Genomic DNA, 16793 nt, shown 5'->3' on the forward strand with positions numbered 1-16793 from the left:
GGTCGCGCCAGGCTGGCGCGACGCCCCGCCCCGCCCCCCCGCCGTTATTAACGCTTCGGCTGCATCTTTAGAGTCGCCGGTGCTGACGGAGAACGGGACGCTGAGTTACCGCTCGCTCGTTTACCGATTGAACTTCGACCAACCGGTGCGGAACGCCGGGCGCTTCCCGGCGCGGTCCGCCGCCGCCGCCGACGTGGTGCTGGTGGTGCAGGTGCACGATCGAGCCGAGCACCTGCGGTTGCTGCTGGAGTCGCTGCGGCGGGCGGCGGGAGTGGAGAACGTGCTGCTGGTGCTGAGCCACGACCTGTGGGCCGAGGAGCTCAACCGGCTGGCGGCACGCGTGGACTTCTGCCCCGTCCTGCAGGTCTTCTTCCCCTTCAGCATCCAGCTCTACCCCCGCGAATTCCCCGGCCACGACCCCCGCGACTGCCCCCGCGACGTGGGCAAGGCGGCCGCCCTGCGCCTGGGCTGCATCAACGCCGAGTACCCCGACTCCTTCGGGCACTACCGCGAAGCTCGCTTCTCCCAAACCAAGCACCACTGGTGGTGGAAGCTGCATTTCGTCTGGGAGCGGGTGCGGGCGCTGCGGGAGCACGCCGGGCCCGTCCTCTTCCTCGAGGAGGACCACTACCTGGCGCCCGACTTCTACCACGTCCTCAAAAAGCTCTGGGCCCTGCGCGAGCGGGAGTGCCCCGAGTGCCAGATCGTCTCCCTGGGCACCTACAGCCCCGTGCGCGGCGGCTTCGCCGGCCGCGCCGACAAGGTGGAGATGAAGACGTGGAAGTCCACCGAGCACAACATGGGCATGGCCTTCGGCAGAGACACCTACCAGAAGCTCATCGAGTGCACGGACGCCTTCTGCACCTACGATGACTACAACTGGGACTGGACTCTGCAGCACTTGACTGTCTCTTGTCTTCCAAAGTTCTGGAAAGTGCTGGTTCCCGAAATCCCCAGGATTTTTCACACAGGGGACTGCGGCATGCACCACAAGAAATCCTGCAGACCGTCCACCCAGAGTGCCAAAATCGACTCTCTCTTGAACAGCAACCAACAGTACCTGTTTCCCGAAACGATGAGTGTCAGTAAAAGGTACTCCATGGCACCCCTTTCCCCTCATGTGAAAAACGGAGGGTGGGGAGATATTAGGGACCACGAACTCTGTAAAAGTTACCGCAGACTTCAGTGAGGATCGTTCTCGCAGCCTTTTTCTCTTTGAGTTGTTCCATACTGTCTTTTACAGGCACACACGTGTATAAAAAGCATTTATGAGTTGGTTTCTGCTTTAATATGAATAAACATTCTTGTAAAAGGTGTCCCAAAATAGTAATCTTTCATGTTCGGCAACCACGTTTTGGAAACGGGTTACTTACTGCTGCCGGGCCGCTCAGAGCAGTGTCGCAGCCCCTACGCAAAAAGTGGCCGCTGCTGTGTTAACTAGGAGGAGGAGGAGAAAACTTGTGTTTAAGTGCGTCTTCTCTGGTGCTTATGGTGCTCTGGTGTGGGGGTTTTCCCCCATCAGAGTGAGAGCGGTGGTGCCGGGGGTGGTGAGCCGGGCTTCGCATGCCGCCTCCGCCGGCGGTACCGGCACCTCCTGCCGTCCCACCGGCCGTCCCGCCCGGGGTCACCTCATGCCCGATACCCGTGTCCCGGTTTGGTTGCGATGTGTTGATGAATATATGAAGGAAAAAAAAAATTCATTGTTTTTACTGCAATGTAGATAAATATACGATTTTTTTAGTTCTGCCAAAATAAAATTCAGTTGTTTTGTAATACCAGAGAAGTTCTTGATTCTCACAACAAGATGGTATCATCTCATGTTGCTAGAAAGAAGGTCGGGACCGGGGCAGGGGGGGCCCGTCTTTTCTTTAATCCAGGGGGCTGAACACATGCCATCACCCATTCTAGTAGTGTGCATTTAACTTCATTAAATTTGTAATGGTACTCATTAATTGAGGCAGAATAGAGTAACAAATGCATGGCATGACACCTCTTTTGTTTGGCTCAAAAAAAAGTTCGCTTTCAAATTAGTCATCTGCGTAAAGCAACCAGTAAAAAATACTGCTGTGTAATGGAAACACACTGAACTGGAGCTGAAAGCCATGAACAGGAGAGAGCAGAGCTGTTCGTCAACATCGAACAGTTCCTCGCCTGTTTTAAGGCAAACTGTACGACTGCTTTAATGGCACTTGACTTTGAAGCAAACCTGGTAGCAGTAGCTCATAAGAAGCTTTTTGTAGAACAGAAGTACATCAGAGAAAGAAAACGCTACACTAAGGTGACAGACATGGAATATTTAGAGGTAGATTTTCTACCAGATTTGGAGAAAAAACAACTTTGTTTTTTTAATTAGAGAAAATGGGGTCGGTGCTCTTAGGATGCTGGCTGCAACAGTTACATGGAATGGAAAGGGTTGTGAATACATCAGTTAAATGCCCATTTGTGAGAGCGCCAAGTTTTGTGAAGTACTCAAAGTAGCATGCAGATGTTTATTTTGACCGCGACAAGATGCTCTTTTTTTCCAGGGGTAATTTAACTGCCACGATTTTGTACCGGGTTTGGTACTTGCTCCATTATCATAGTTTCACAAAGTCAGGGCTGGCACTGAAAAAGCTGTGCCTGCGCCTCAGCCCTTCCATACCCTCCACAAGGAACAGTGCAGCTGTGTGACAGAGCTGACCAGGGTGAAACTGAACCCAGCAAACCACTTGCCCGCCTTCAGCTGGGTCGGTGCTGCGCTGGCACTGGCGCAGAGGGTAGGGCAGATGCTTCTGGCAGCTGTGGCTTCCGCTGAACTTAAAAAAGTAAAGTTTACACCACATACCCCCACTGCAAGCACTTGCATTTAACAGAGAAATGTAAGAGTAATTCCAGAGCAGCTGTGAAAGAAGTCACATTTAACTTTCTTCTACAGCACCTTTGTGTCTTGTACAACTCAAATTATTTCAGAAGCAGCGAAAAAGGGAACTGAAAGTTTATTATTAGATCTGTTCTTTGGGTTATCACACTTTAGAGAGATGAACCAGCAAAGAGCCTGCTGAAGCTCATGGGGAACTGTTTTTGAAAAGTAGATCTAATCTGGATAAAGTGAATCCATTTTACAAATTGTAAATACTTAGTAGCAGACATGCAACAAGAGAGGATGTTTTTATTGTGCAATTGAATTTGTTCGGCTGACAGACTGGGGTATGTCTGGATGCTGCAGATCCTAAGTAATGTACTAGGATGGAATACACGGTATAAATGTTGATTATTTCTAGGAGACTAATTAGAACTTCTCCATGTAATTAGAAATTTCATTTGATTGCTGAAAATCACTCTAAGTCTAATCCTGCAGTTGTCACAAAATGAAAGGTTTGGAAAATGATGAATACTACTCATTTCTAGGTGGACTAAACACAGCAATTCCTGAAGGAGCCATTAGAAGAAGGATATATACAAATACTCCCTCTAATGTAGCAAGAGACTAAGTTATGTAAACGATAAAGATGCATTTTCCTCCAGGAGCTCAGATTTACCTTCAACTGCATCTTTCTTGTACGTAAAATTATTTCAGCCCATACATATGATTAGAAAACTCAGACCTATTAACTTCAAAAATTATTAACAATGTAAGTATTCTGTCTTGACATGTAAACAAAACAGTTTCAGTAGGCACCTGTGTTCTACTCTTAGCCCTGAAGTCATAAACCAGCATGTGGAAGTCGTGGTAAGCATCAAACAACAGAAGGAAATTCTAAAATAATTAAAACTAGTCCAATTCATACAGCAAAGAATTCTGAAAGACGACCGGGCAGTGCGTTACATGATCCCTAATGATCTGCACACTCCCATCCTGCGTGTTCACTTCTTGCAGGAGCGGGGAGGCTGGCCTGCTGTCCGGGCTGCGCTGGTTCCCTTGTGCTGACCCTGTGGGCACACCAGCTTCATCCCCTTCCGCTTTCGCCTGCCCCTCCAACAGAAGGCCTGCTTGTTTTCCAGAGTCTGTGGCCACAGCCATTTCACTTACTGTGACGGCACTTTCTAAATCTGGTTCTTTTCTCCTAGATACGCCAGGAATCGCTGAACTGGTGTCAGAAGGTTCATGCTGCAAACAATGGTGTGAACTACAACCTACTTTTCCTATTGTTTCAGCTGTTGCAAAAGATGTGGAAGTTTTGTTGGTTTCTGCAGCATGTTCTCCTTCGGCTCTGTCAGCTGCAGTACAGTTTGTTTCTGCATTTGTTTGGGGGTAGTTGCCATTTGTCTTTTCAGTGAGATCTCCTCCTGAGCTGCTAAGCGTTTCTTCTTTTCCATCATGTTCAGAATGGACTGCTTCCTGCGGCTGTCAAGAAAATAAATGAATTGGTTTATAGTTGAAACAGACCAGGCACACAAAACTGCTGTAAAGACAGGCCAAGACACTTGTTTCTCCAACATCAACTTCCAGAAAGCCAAGTCAGTACCATGCTGAGGTTTTCCTGATCTTGTACCACACATGGGAATGAGTGGCAGGGAGGTCGTTTGCCTCCCGAAGGTTTCCTCTGCAATAGGAAACACTGCTGGGCAGCTGCCAAGCAGCCACAGCCTCCATCGCAATTAACAGCAGGGAAGACTAGCAAGTCACCACACCCAGGCTGTTTTCTAGAACTCGGGGGCCACAAAAATCGGCCAAGGGATCTAAACTCTTATTGAGAGAAGTGTGTTTTAACCTTGCAATTAGGGAAATTACCATCCTGTTGTACGTGGAAGGTGTAACTGGTAAGTGAGCTGTCTTTCTCAATTGGCCTAAGCAAGTTAATCCAGGAACTGCTGCGGTTTGCCTCAGGAGAGTACGAACTGTGAGACCCAGTGTTGTCTAAATAGCAGTTACCCAATTTCACCATTGCTTTCCTTTCTTGGGTACCAGAACATACACATCTGCTCTCCCAACAATTTGAATTTTAAATTTTTATGTACAATTCAGACTAGCTACAAAAGTTAAGCCTGTCAAGTAATGCTGAAGCCACTATCTTCAGGGTACGCTCCTCGGTCCTCCAGCTTAGTTCCAGAGGTCGCATGCTTCGTCTGAGCTTGCTTTCCCAAGAAGCCATCTACACTTTAACTGTATCTCCAGTCTCGTTTATGGCCACAGAAGTAGCCTGATTGTCCCTGCATATTATCTTTCCTTTAAGACAAGTATTAAATTAATTTCTGATACAGTGTCTACCAAGAAATCCCAGTCGATTTGGGGGTCTTACCTCACATTTTCCTCTTTACAAAACTAACATATTGTTTGCTTCATCTGTCCATCTCCTGTTTTGCAATGGGAGGTCATTTTAATCCTGTGGCAGACTTCAGAAACAGGCTACCTTGCATCCTTTATATAGACAGGGTGACTGAGGAAGAAGGGTAGCCTGAATGAGGCCTTAAACATTACAAGTAGTGAATTTGAGACCAGCGTTTAAGATGAATAGTCCCATATTTAATTACCTACACAACAGGAAACCACCGAGTATTCAAACACTTGGACCGAATAAAGATAACGAGACCCGATTCTTCACAGACAAAATCCTCAAGGTTTTCTCTACCTGTGCGAGAAGGCAGAGTGAAGCAGTGGCCGTGACTGAGCACCCTCTGTCCATCTTAAGGAGCCCTTTCTGCTTCCTGCTCCCAGCAGCCAGGTTCTTTGCCTCTCCACTCCCTCCTGACCCCAAGTCCCTCCGGGTAAGTTCACTTCTGGTTACCAGACATCCAGAAAGGTGACCATGCAAAAGACTGCATGCTTTAACTGTGGGCTCCAGTACACGAGCCCAAACTCTTGGGTATTTGAAGGATGTGGATTATTCACTTCTTTATTTCCATTTTAAGAACATTCTGGGTTTTAGTCTGACGACATCTGCCAAGATTTGTTTGCAGCACGTTGTCATCAGCTCTGACCTGGAAGCACTTGGGGTCCCTCCGAATGAGGGATACCAGGTAGTTACCAAGTCATTTTTTTCTTTTAATACCAGTGACAGATTTAGCGATTGCATGCCATGCTGTATTCCTGCAAGGAGAAAGTACTGTCTTTAATGATTGTGTTGCAATTCTCCATCTCCCAAATGAAAAATAGGAGGTTTCAATCCCTTGGTCACATTAAATGGCACAAACGTGAACCTATGCTTCTAAAAACTGATGTGTACACTTGCAAATACACCCTATGCCACGGTCTTCCCGGCTATATCAAGACAAAACAGGAACAAAGCTGTTTCGCTCAGATTTGATATGATCTTGCTGAAGCACATAAATCAGTCAGCAATATGTACTACTGCCAGAGAGATCCTTACCTTCAACCTGATTTGAATTCTGTCCTCAGTAACATCAAGCACTTCAATTAATGGCTGACTTTCCAGTGCTGATTGGGAGCAAAAGGGAGGGCGTAAAACAGTGCCTAGAAATCCAACGACGTTTTCTTCACTGACAAACAATCTTTCCTAAAGAAAAGAAAGAGCAGGTTATGTTCTTTTCATACTATATTTCAGTGGTACTGGAGCACAAAACTCACTCCAAACAAAGCCAGGACACTGATTCACAACACAAGTTTCACAGCACGCTCACATCTTGATGAAGAAATTCTGAGAAGTCAGACATTCAGAAGTAACAAGGTGAAATGAACGGAAGACCAGCGCTTAGCTCATTTCGATTTAAAGTACAGATCTGCAGCATACACCAAGATAGAAGAAACATATGTTTTCTCTCTTTCGATACATCACTAATATATAGATTTAGACTCCTTCTGAGGAATGATTTCCACCAACATCATTCTACCATCCTCAGCTGTCTTAACATCAGCAGGGCATTACGCTTTTATGGATTTGTTTCAGTGTCTTACTTTAGGAAAATGCAAATGCCTCCTTAGACTGTCACTGCAGGATCTTTGAACCCTCAGGCTTCGAGATCAGACCTTCTAAAGCAAAGGCCATGAAACATGCATGGCTACATCCGTTTCACATCCAACCACAGAGGCTTCTCAGATCTCCATTTAGGCAAGCGTAAATACCAGTTGGAAGAAACGGAGAGGTACCCACAGTTAAAGGCAGCAGTCTGGGACATGTTTTGAGGCAGGTCACAAACAATGTGAAACACGTTGCTACAGGTTTAAAGATTTAAATCAGTTACAGGTAATTAAAGGTCCTAAAATATGTCCTAGAGGGGCTGTTTCATAAGAACTGCAGAGCTTTCCCTGTCCTCATGTTCTTCCTAAATCATCTGCTGTAGGCTGTGGGTAGGGACAGATGTTGGCATGATAAAAATGGTCTACCCTAGAGGACTATTCTTATGTTCTGTGAATTACCTTTCCTGTTTAACAACAAACTGCTTAATTGGAAATCGCATGGAAAAGTTGCAAACCTTCTACTTTAAGTCATACTTCTAAATTTCTTGGTCCAGTTCTATCCTCTTGTCAACCCAATGAAAGTTAAACTCAATTATCACTGACATCTTGCGGACTGAGAAGCAAAAAGGCAATTCTGCACATTTTTGGCCCCCTGTGGATGTAGCCTTATGCACAGCCAGATGCCACACTGTGTCTAACGTACAAAATTTAACTGTCATCCTAAAAAAATAATTCTGTATGGGAAAAATAAAAATCATCCTATTTTTTCACTTTTAAAATTAGAAATCGCAATATGGAAAGTCGTAACATACCTATTGCTGGTTTTCAAAACCAGAGGGTTGCATTCATTTTCTATCCAGAAAGACTACAGTCCAGGCAAACATCCAACATCGGCTGCTGAGACAGTTTGTGAAAAAATTAAACTACAGCAGGGTTGCCCTGACAGAAAACCCTCTAGTAACATACCTACTTTTGCATTTTTGTATACAAAGCCTAAAGTACTTATTCCCTCATGTTGCTTCCTTTCTTGCCTGCCAGAGAGGGACCCTGCCAGTGCTTCAGGCTTGGAGAAATAGTCTGCAGAGTTCAAGAGAAGGTGTCAAGAGTAAAGAAACAAGGCAGGGAGTACAGACACAAAAATCTGTGCAGCGCTGAAACTCCCACAAGCTCATGAACTAGGTCACTGGCAAGGCCTTGGGCAGGAGATACATTCCCACCTCCACCAAGCATTGCTTTGCCCACGCATCACAGACGGAACAGCTCAACTTCCCTTCTGCGGGGTTTTCGGCATGCTGCCGAGCACGATGGCGGTTCAGCCCGTCCTGGTATCCTGCCTTTGCTTCGAAGGAGAGTACAGCAAAGCACCCTCTGCTCCAGCACAACAACTCTCCTCACCCAGCTCAGAAACTTAACTCACCTGCCAGTAATTCACCTTGAGCTGACACCCCCACTCCTTTGCACCCCACATTTTCATTTTAAGAGCAAGAACATTTTCCTAAAAGCTGGAGACTCGCAATTTGAGCGAGGATAAAAAAAAGAGACTAGTGCTTGTTGCTGTTTTTCCTCCAAAATAACTGCTACAAGATCTGCACATCTCAACACCCTTTTGGGAAAAGAACCACCGTGGGTTTTGGGTGTCAGCAATCTTGCTTCAATTCTCTGCTTTCTCCTGGACTGCTATGACTGTGAGCAAGTTTCTGCCTCCATTTTTCCTATATAAAATGGGGAAAACAATCTTTTTTCCCTCTGAACCTGCATTTGTTTTGTCTAGTAAGAGCATAAGCCTTTTGTAAAAGGACTCTCTTACTGTGCATTTGTGCTCTGAAAGTTGGTGCCTGACCTTGCTCGTGTCCATAAGCAGCATAACAACAAAAAGAAACCACAGGTACAGGAATCGGGAGAGGAGATGCTTGAAAAGCCAACAGGTAAGGAAAAAAGTTTTCTGTTATGTCAACATACAGCAAATTGCATCCTTAGATCACTTTGTCTGAAGTGACTTTAACCACAGGGACACTTGCAGACGCTACAGAGCCATTGCCTCCAAAGTCAGCACTGTGGAGAAACAGCAGCAGCAGCAAAGGCAGCGTTCTGCCACGGGGCTCAGCACCCACCGTCCCAGGAAACGCAGGAACCGTTTCACAGAAGCATTTCTGAAATAGCAGCAGACAGTTTACACACACCAAAGCAAAGGTACAACGAAGAAAACTGGGAGGAACCTTAGGAGAGAATGTGAGGCTGAGAGAGCTCCGTATAGAAACTGCCTCCCCAGGTCAGGGGTGCGAGTGCCAGCACTGCCCGTGAACCATGGCTATGAGAAGGGAGCGACAGCCGTTCATCCCCAATGCAAATACAACTTTGCACTTTGGCAACAAACCCAGTAAATCTTTCTGAAGATTTCCTTCCTCATTAAAAGCAAAATAATTTGTTTTCTTCACAGAAAATACTGCTAAAAAAGAAAAACTGAATGAAAGGTCTATTGGTCGGTACTTTACAGGAGGATAAAAAGTAACTGCTTGTGACAACGTTCCTATCATTTTGACTAATTACTATAAACCAATTTGACCAGATTTCATACCAGCTCGACACCGTACTCCCAGAACACTACACTTACATTTCAAGTAAGTATTTAAAATTTTAACACAGCACTACCCAGCAGCCTGCCATAAATCATGGTACCTTGTGCTGTACGCACAAGCAATGCTGTTTGTTATCAATATAATGATTATCATTAGCCTGTTCAGACAGACAGTGACTGTAATTCAGCATTCACGGTGAGTATATGCTGAGGCATTTATATTACTGCAGATGTTATCAAAGCACAGACCTTGGCAAAAAAATGATTCAGGAATTTATTTTAAAGCCTATTTGCTCTGGCTTGGAAGAACAGCAAAGGACAACCATCTGCAGATCATTTCAATGACCCTGTAAAATAATTCTTCAGTTAAAACAGTTTATTTTCTGATATTTATGATATTCTCTTAGCAACTTAGAATTAAATTTGTTTTTCCCTGCACATACTGTCATCTGCTGTTTGGTACACATTTGTTTTTCCTATGACTAAACTGAGACCAAATTAACATAAACGTTAGCAGGAATGACTTTGGTTTCTAGAACACTTCATCATTCAAAACCGTCCTTGTATCGCACAGCAGCGACAGCGCATAGCGGCAGTGGCTGCAACACCGGCAGACACAGCACAAAGCCAGTCCTCCCCCGGCTGCCCTTAGCGCTCAAACAGTTTGTTCTGCATTGCTTTATCCAAACTCGTTGCCAGTTACCATCCAGAGTTACCTCCCATGCAGGCTGCAATAGTTTTAAAAGTGGGACAGATTTCAGGCTTAAATGATTTGCATGTCTTCTGTAATGAGAAGCTGATGCAAATACAAAAAGGGATTTTGATCTAGGCATCTCCTGGCCTCTTGGTTTGTAGGGTCCCATTGCAAACCAGCTCGACATGAGAATTTGAAGCTCAAACTTTTGGTGAATGAAAGTACCTGTACTGGGGGTGAAAACTTTATTATAAGGTATTCATGACTGCAAAGATTAAACAGCTCAAAAGAAGCTTTCATGAGCTTAATCAGTAGGTAAATAACATTTCATGACATAACTGTTTTGTGTAAGTACATTATTCCCATAATGCATCTACCAACTAAAGGCTATTCAGAAATTAGTTGGTTTTATAGCAGAAGCAAACCAATTATGTTTCTTAATGTAGTTTGGGTAAGAGATTACTCTGAAAAAAATCAAACAGTAAGTTTCCTCTGTTCTCCTTTTCTGTCCTCCTCTGACCTCCCAAAAAACTTGCCAAGAGTCCTGAAATGCTGAGCACAGAATTAACTGAACCAAAAATAAACTGTTGTAGGATTAAGCACAACAGTCCTAGTTTCTAGCATCATCTTCTAAGAAGTGACCCCTAACTATTATATTAACTCTTTATAGTAGCTTGGAAGTTGAAAATTATAACCCTGACTTTCAAAGAAAGCATGTAACACAACTCAAAATAGTTTGGAAATAAGGGCAAAACCTAGATGCAGCAGTACAGCTAGTCGGACTGCCGGAGCCAGCTGAGACCCAGCACCTCTGTTTGGACGTGGGAGCATACTGCAGCACCCATTCAGCTCTCCGGTACAGACTTCTCCCTGAAAGGTGACATAGGCTTAAAACGACAATGCATCTTATACTTCCCAACACAGGTCTCTAGGTTTCGTGCTTGGTTGACTCTCAAACCAAGAAATACATTTATCCACAAGAGCCCTAATTCTGAGATCACCAAGCACAAAGACAGCCCCAGCACAGCCCCAGGCAGCATGCCCACGGGAACACATCTAGCCCACAGCCTTTTCCACACACCCTCAGTGCCGGGAGCATCATACCTCTGCCACCCACAGATGACTTCTTTTCCAGGAAATACATGGCTGGAGAGCACGGGATCTGCCTGGGCACAATAGACCTGACAGCACATACAAGACAAGTACTGTGTTCAATGAGATAACGAGGAGATTAATTACAAAGACTGACAGTCCCTCTGTTGTAAAGGCAAGTAAAAATAATATTGTTCCCATGGGGGTTTTTGTGTAAACAGGTCATAGCGTGAGTTTGTCTTGGAGGAGCTGCCCCACAGCACACCTGTTGCCAAAGCAGAAGACCCAAGTCCAGGCGTTAGAAAACAACACGTGACAGTCGGTGCGTGCAGCGAGCAGAGGTCACAGGGCTTCAGCGTTATTTACCGGCTGCTTTCTGAAGGAAAAAGCAACAAAGGCTTCAAAAGGATCCTCTTCACAAGGCGCTGGTGGCTGTGCCAAGCAGAAAAAAAATCACACCTCTTTTTTTTATGCTCAGTAATACACCCATCTAAAACGTTCTCCGTGAAGGCATCAACATTCACACATAAGTTCAAGTTTTTGTATTGCTATGCAATTCCCTTTTAGATAGCCATGTGAAGTAATCCTCACAAACAGCATAACTCATGCTTAGTTCCAACCATGAACTAATCAGGAATGTTCAGTATAATATTTTTCATACTGTAAAAGTTAAAAAAACATAATCTCAGTGCATACTAAAGCACAGGAAACACTGCTCCCTGCTGTTCCCTGGAACCCCATGGGGGTTTACGTGAGTTAAATCTTAATATTCTCCATGACAGAACATGGGCTTTTATTACAAAAGGGATGGGCTAACTGCAGCGATTCCCTCCCCAGCGAGGGGGACCGCAGGAGGGAAGCACTGACCAGTAGAGTGAGCACAAATCCGCTGAACAAACTCATTTCAGTCCACCAAGAAGGGCAGGAAGGGTGTGGATCAGCATGAAAGGGAATTACTACTTTAACCAATCTTTTTCTAATCACATGAAAATGAGCACACATGACCCAAAAACTGCAGGCAGAATTAATTATCTACCAAACATGTTTCACATGCTAGTATAACTGAGCCTCCAAGTCTCAGTAGTTCAGATATACCTACCAGAAAACTGTTTTTTATTTCTGTTAAGAACTGAGCATTTAACCCCAGGAGACCAAACATTAAAAAGACATGCTTTACAAAGGCATGATTTCCATAATTGCCCAATTCCAGCTCTGCCGTAAACCAGGACATTCTGGGACATGTTGTTCTCAGAAACCTTGCCTGGCAAGCTTACAAATTTTATTAATGGTTATTTAACTCTCAACCATTCTTTTTTCATCATTTACTCCCCAGGCTCTGTTGTCTTAAAATGAAGGGGAACTCTCTGGTGCAGGAGTTTCCTAGGCCTGAGCTCCCAGGATTTAAACAAATGGAAGCAAGAGATGTAGAAGGTATTAGTGGATGAACTGCAACAAAGAGTAATGGAGGGAGCACAGCCCACAGCTGGTCCTTCTAGGCAAAGAGCAGACGGTGACTCTGGCAGCAGGGAAGCCAGGCAACTTCCTCACGTCATGAGTCTCTATTGCCCTGGAAAAACAGGGCCTGGAGTGAGCCCTGCAGAAAGATCAACACCGTGTGGTCTCTGCTACAGTGATCGAGCACAAGGCCAGTGACAAAAGATAACTTTTTAAACCCCTGGAATACATGACCCTGGTCCATGAAGCCCAAAGTTACGGAATTTTTATTTTTATAGGATTTCTGCTCACTGTAACAAGTGTGTGGACATTATGGTTTAGCCAAGGAGCGAACCTACTCAAAGAGAAGCAATGACTGCAACTGCTGATAAGAAGTTAGGGCTCAGAGTCAGCAGAGAGCTGACCATCTATTGTATGGGAAAGCAGTGAAACCGACACAACATCAAGAGCTATCAAATGAAGGAATACTTGCAATGACACAGTTAAAGTCCAGGGAGGACTACTGCACTGTAAAGACTTGCTGAAAATAAGCACTTGCTGGGGTGGGAATTCAGACTGCTCAGCATCTATGGAAACTGAGCTCTAAATATATCATCTTTCAGCACAGGGATTCAAACACATCTGACTACAAAAGGAAAACCAGTCCTTGAAATTCTGTTTCAAGAATGGTAACCTAAGGATGAGCTCAACTCATTCTTCTACCAATATCTGTATCAGACCAATTTCCAACAAGAAAAGAGGCCAATGCGATAACAGGAACATCACAAGCACACAAGGCAGGGCTGTGCAATTACTGGCACACCGTTATCGTACATGTTGATCTGGGCAGAGGCGCACAGGCAATCAAAATCAAGCAATAGGCACTGCACTACATCATAGTCCAGGGACGAGGCTGCCAACGACATCCATTCAGCTCATGCGGTGAACAATTACCGTAACGCGTTTTCCTGGCTGTTTGGCAAATTAATGGGAGACAATTACGCAGGCAGCCTAACAGGGTACTGTAACAGCCACCGTGGTGCGAGCTGTCGGCGAGTTGGGCAGATTTCTGAAGTAACTAACCCAGTGAGGAATCTGTTCCCTGAAACATCACAGAAAACCGTGGTCTCCAGTAAGAAACAACTTCCCAGAAGACAGCAGAGTAGGAATTTCCCATCTGTAAAAAACACTGGCCTCTTCTTTCACCACACACTATCCTCTGGCAATGCTACTGTGGAAGAAGACGACAGCAGTGTGTCTGGGAGGTGCAGGATAAAACTCCTGCTTGCCTAGGCCACCGAAAGCTCCCTGAAGTGATTAAACAGGGCGCTGCTACTGTGCGCATTCCTAAAACACTATTCCATGACAGATGCAACTCCTAGCAGATCTCAATGCAAGAACCGCAGTTCTGATTTATAGAAAGAGATTCAAAGCAGAAAAACACCAGAGATGACAGCAGACAAACTGAAGAAATCAACATATATAGAAGAGAAGCTACCACGAGCGAATAGTTAATGGACAGACGACAGCATATAATAGTAGCTCTAATTAAATATTAATTTTTCTCACTTCACTCTGGCTGAATGCCGCTATCAGCGCTGGCACAGGCACTTTTGGGAAATAGCACAGTTAAAAAAAAAGCAAACAGAACAAATGACTTCAGATTATTTCAGCCACTTCAATTTGCAGGCCTGGTATCCAAAAGGACTGCACCCCAGAAGAAATAAATCTTTTCTAGCCTGCTACATGAATGAATGGCTGGGAGGCCTATGTATGACTAATGACCAATCACCTCCTCCTCCTACTCCACCCAAAACATTTTGCAATATATAATAAATTCAGCACATTCAAAGATTTTTTTAACTCACAAAACGGTAATATTGACAAAAACCCTATTACTGCATGCCCTTTTAACAACTTTGAATTAAAAGGTGTTCCCGCAATCATAATAACTAATGCACACACCAAACACTTTCAATCATGAGACTGAGATCAAAGCGTGCAGAAATGTCCATCAATCGCAGCACTAAAGAGATACTGCAGCAGAATTTCCTGTTCCCAAACTGAATTTTCAGCTATATCCCCACGCAGAGCCACAGAAAGCTGTTGTTATCCCTTAAAAGCTGCATTTAGGCCTGCATGCCATAAAACAAGGAAGCGCACGCACACACACCACGGCACATGATGGAAGATATTCAGACTATCCGAAAAAGCGGATAAAATGCCAGTAGTTCCTACCCCATGCCTTCTGTACCTATACAGAAAACGGGCAGTAGTTTGCATGATGGCTTATTTGATATCACATTGGCACCGATTAACAGTAGTGCTGAATGTGCCATGGCCCCACTTGCACAGACTTGCAGGCTCCTGCTCCGGTAAAAGCGAAGGAAATGCACTGCAAACAGTTCAGCATAGGTGGTTCTCAATAAATTCATCATCTTTGATACTTACCCAAAATGATCAGCCTCTCCTTCAAATGAGTTGCTATTACAGAAAAGGTATGCAGCCTGCTAAATGGGAAATAAAACTTGAAGATTCAGCTGCACATATACTAATTGGATAATCTTTCAGAATCATGCAGTATTTTCTAATTGTAGGGATGGAGCAATTAAGATACTCCAAGCCACCATCCCAGTGGATATACTTTAAGCCTGCCAGCTTTCTGGACTTGCACTCCCATGGTACGTGATCCAAACTAAAGGATTTTATTGTTCTAAAATAAAGACGAACTCCAAATCACATGGCTGAAAGGTTACACAAGAATTGTGCAGTCTTAATCCCTGCTCATGACAACTTGTTTGAAAGTCTGAGCTCACAGAATAACATAGTTCTCCACAAAACTTGTGCGAGTGCTTCTTGACATCAAGAGTGCCTCAAAGTGAGAATCCCTTTGCGGGGACAGTGCCAGTTCCCAGCAGGCACTGTCAGCCCGATGCAGCACACATGCCAACCTCCTCCCGCCACAGGGAGCATCACTGCCTAACGACCCATAAAATAAAAAAACATCTCAACTAGCATCATACTCAGACTAGTAAGAAGAGAAGATGAAGAACTAGCCCAGCAAAATGGCAATCAACATTGCAGCAGTTCATAGCTGCAGTTTGCTGTACTACTGTGGTTGAACTAATGGGTGTTCCTGCAGCTGTAAATGGGAGTTCTGTCCTGAAATACAGACACAGGTACACGCCACTCACACGCCTGCATTTCATGACACTGTATGCATGTGTGTGTACATCTGGTGTATTATAAACATCTCCTTCTTTCACATGAATAGGCTGCATAAGCAATTTACACAGCCTTAAAGGCTAATGTTAAGGACATAGGGCAGGCTCTGTTTTCACTCATCATCAGAATTTCCCTTAAAAAAAATCAGCACAGGAGGCAAAAGTCATTTCAATTCCAAGAATGAAGATATCAGCTCCGTGACGTGACCTTTGTACTGCTCGTACAAGACTAGCACTCATTAGGTCATTCCACTTACATCCGGTAACAGCTCTCCTAGGGAAGCAGCTTCCGTCACTACCAACATCTTCTGAACTCAGACCGATAACCTAACAGCTCCCCAAGACATGATTCATGAACAAATCCAAACAACAGAAGTCACACACCACAGTGAAGCAGTGGCATTCTGGGAAGCGTGACGCACCAACCCTGCCATTTTGAAGCCGTTACCTGCAGAGCTGAGGCGTCAAGGCCGAAGCAGAACTTCTCCCAGGGCCCGGTGCTGTCGGGGGCCTTGGCAAGCCCAACGGCAGCGTTGTGGGCAGACACGCTAATGCTGGTCTCGGGGGACGCCAGCCTGTTTGCAGGAGGAAACTGTAAGAAGAGGGCATAGGCGCCAGTGTCACTGGAGAAGCGGAGGCTGTAATGGTTCGTGCCCACATCCCCGCTGAGGCTCTGGGGCTGGATGCCGGGCACATGCAGGAGCAGGGTGAGGGAGGCCTCATCCTGCCGGCACTGGAAGGGAGGGCACACAGCGGCCTCGGGGCTGCCGGAGCCCCGGGGAAGAGCCATCCCACCGGGGCTGCCCTCTACCGCCGGCAGGACCGGGCTCTCGAGCGGGGACGGAGGGAGACCCTCGCCGAGGCCGCAGAGCGCAGCCGGCTCGGGGCTGGCGCTCGAAACGGGGGAAGCGGCGCCGGAGCGGGGCGGTGGCGGGTCGC

General features: G+C 45.4%; 2 protein-coding genes across 2 annotated transcripts in view; one reads left to right on the forward strand and one right to left on the reverse strand.

Annotated features, from left to right (window-relative positions):
- MGAT2 (mannosyl (alpha-1,6-)-glycoprotein beta-1,2-N-acetylglucosaminyltransferase) overlaps positions 1 to 1324 on the forward strand; it is a 3927-nt gene extending 2603 nt beyond the window's left edge. The window contains exon 2 of the mRNA XM_010579853.1: positions 12 to 1324. Within this exon, the coding sequence (XP_010578155.1) occupies positions 12 to 1189 (1178 nt within the window). The 3' untranslated portion in view covers positions 1190 to 1324. The remainder of the gene's footprint in view (positions 1 to 11) is intronic.
- A 2204-nt stretch (positions 1325 to 3528) lies between these two features.
- The window catches only part of DNAAF2 (dynein, axonemal, assembly factor 2), a 14468-nt gene continuing 1203 nt past the window's right edge, over positions 3529 to 16793 (reverse strand). Inside the window, exons 3-5 of the mRNA XM_010579854.1 lie at positions 16303 to 16747; positions 6288 to 6434; positions 3529 to 4324 (exon numbers count right to left, since the gene is read on the reverse strand). Of these exons, the coding sequence (XP_010578156.1) occupies positions 3752 to 4324; positions 6288 to 6434; positions 16303 to 16747 (1165 nt within the window). The 3' untranslated portion in view covers positions 3529 to 3751. The remainder of the gene's footprint in view (positions 4325 to 6287; positions 6435 to 16302; positions 16748 to 16793) is intronic.

The sequence above is a fragment of the Haliaeetus leucocephalus genome, unplaced genomic scaffold (genome assembly GCF_000737465.1).
Source record: "Haliaeetus leucocephalus isolate CR32 unplaced genomic scaffold, Haliaeetus_leucocephalus-4.0 Scaffold678, whole genome shotgun sequence".
Lineage (NCBI taxonomy): Eukaryota > Metazoa > Chordata > Aves > Accipitriformes > Accipitridae > Haliaeetus > Haliaeetus leucocephalus.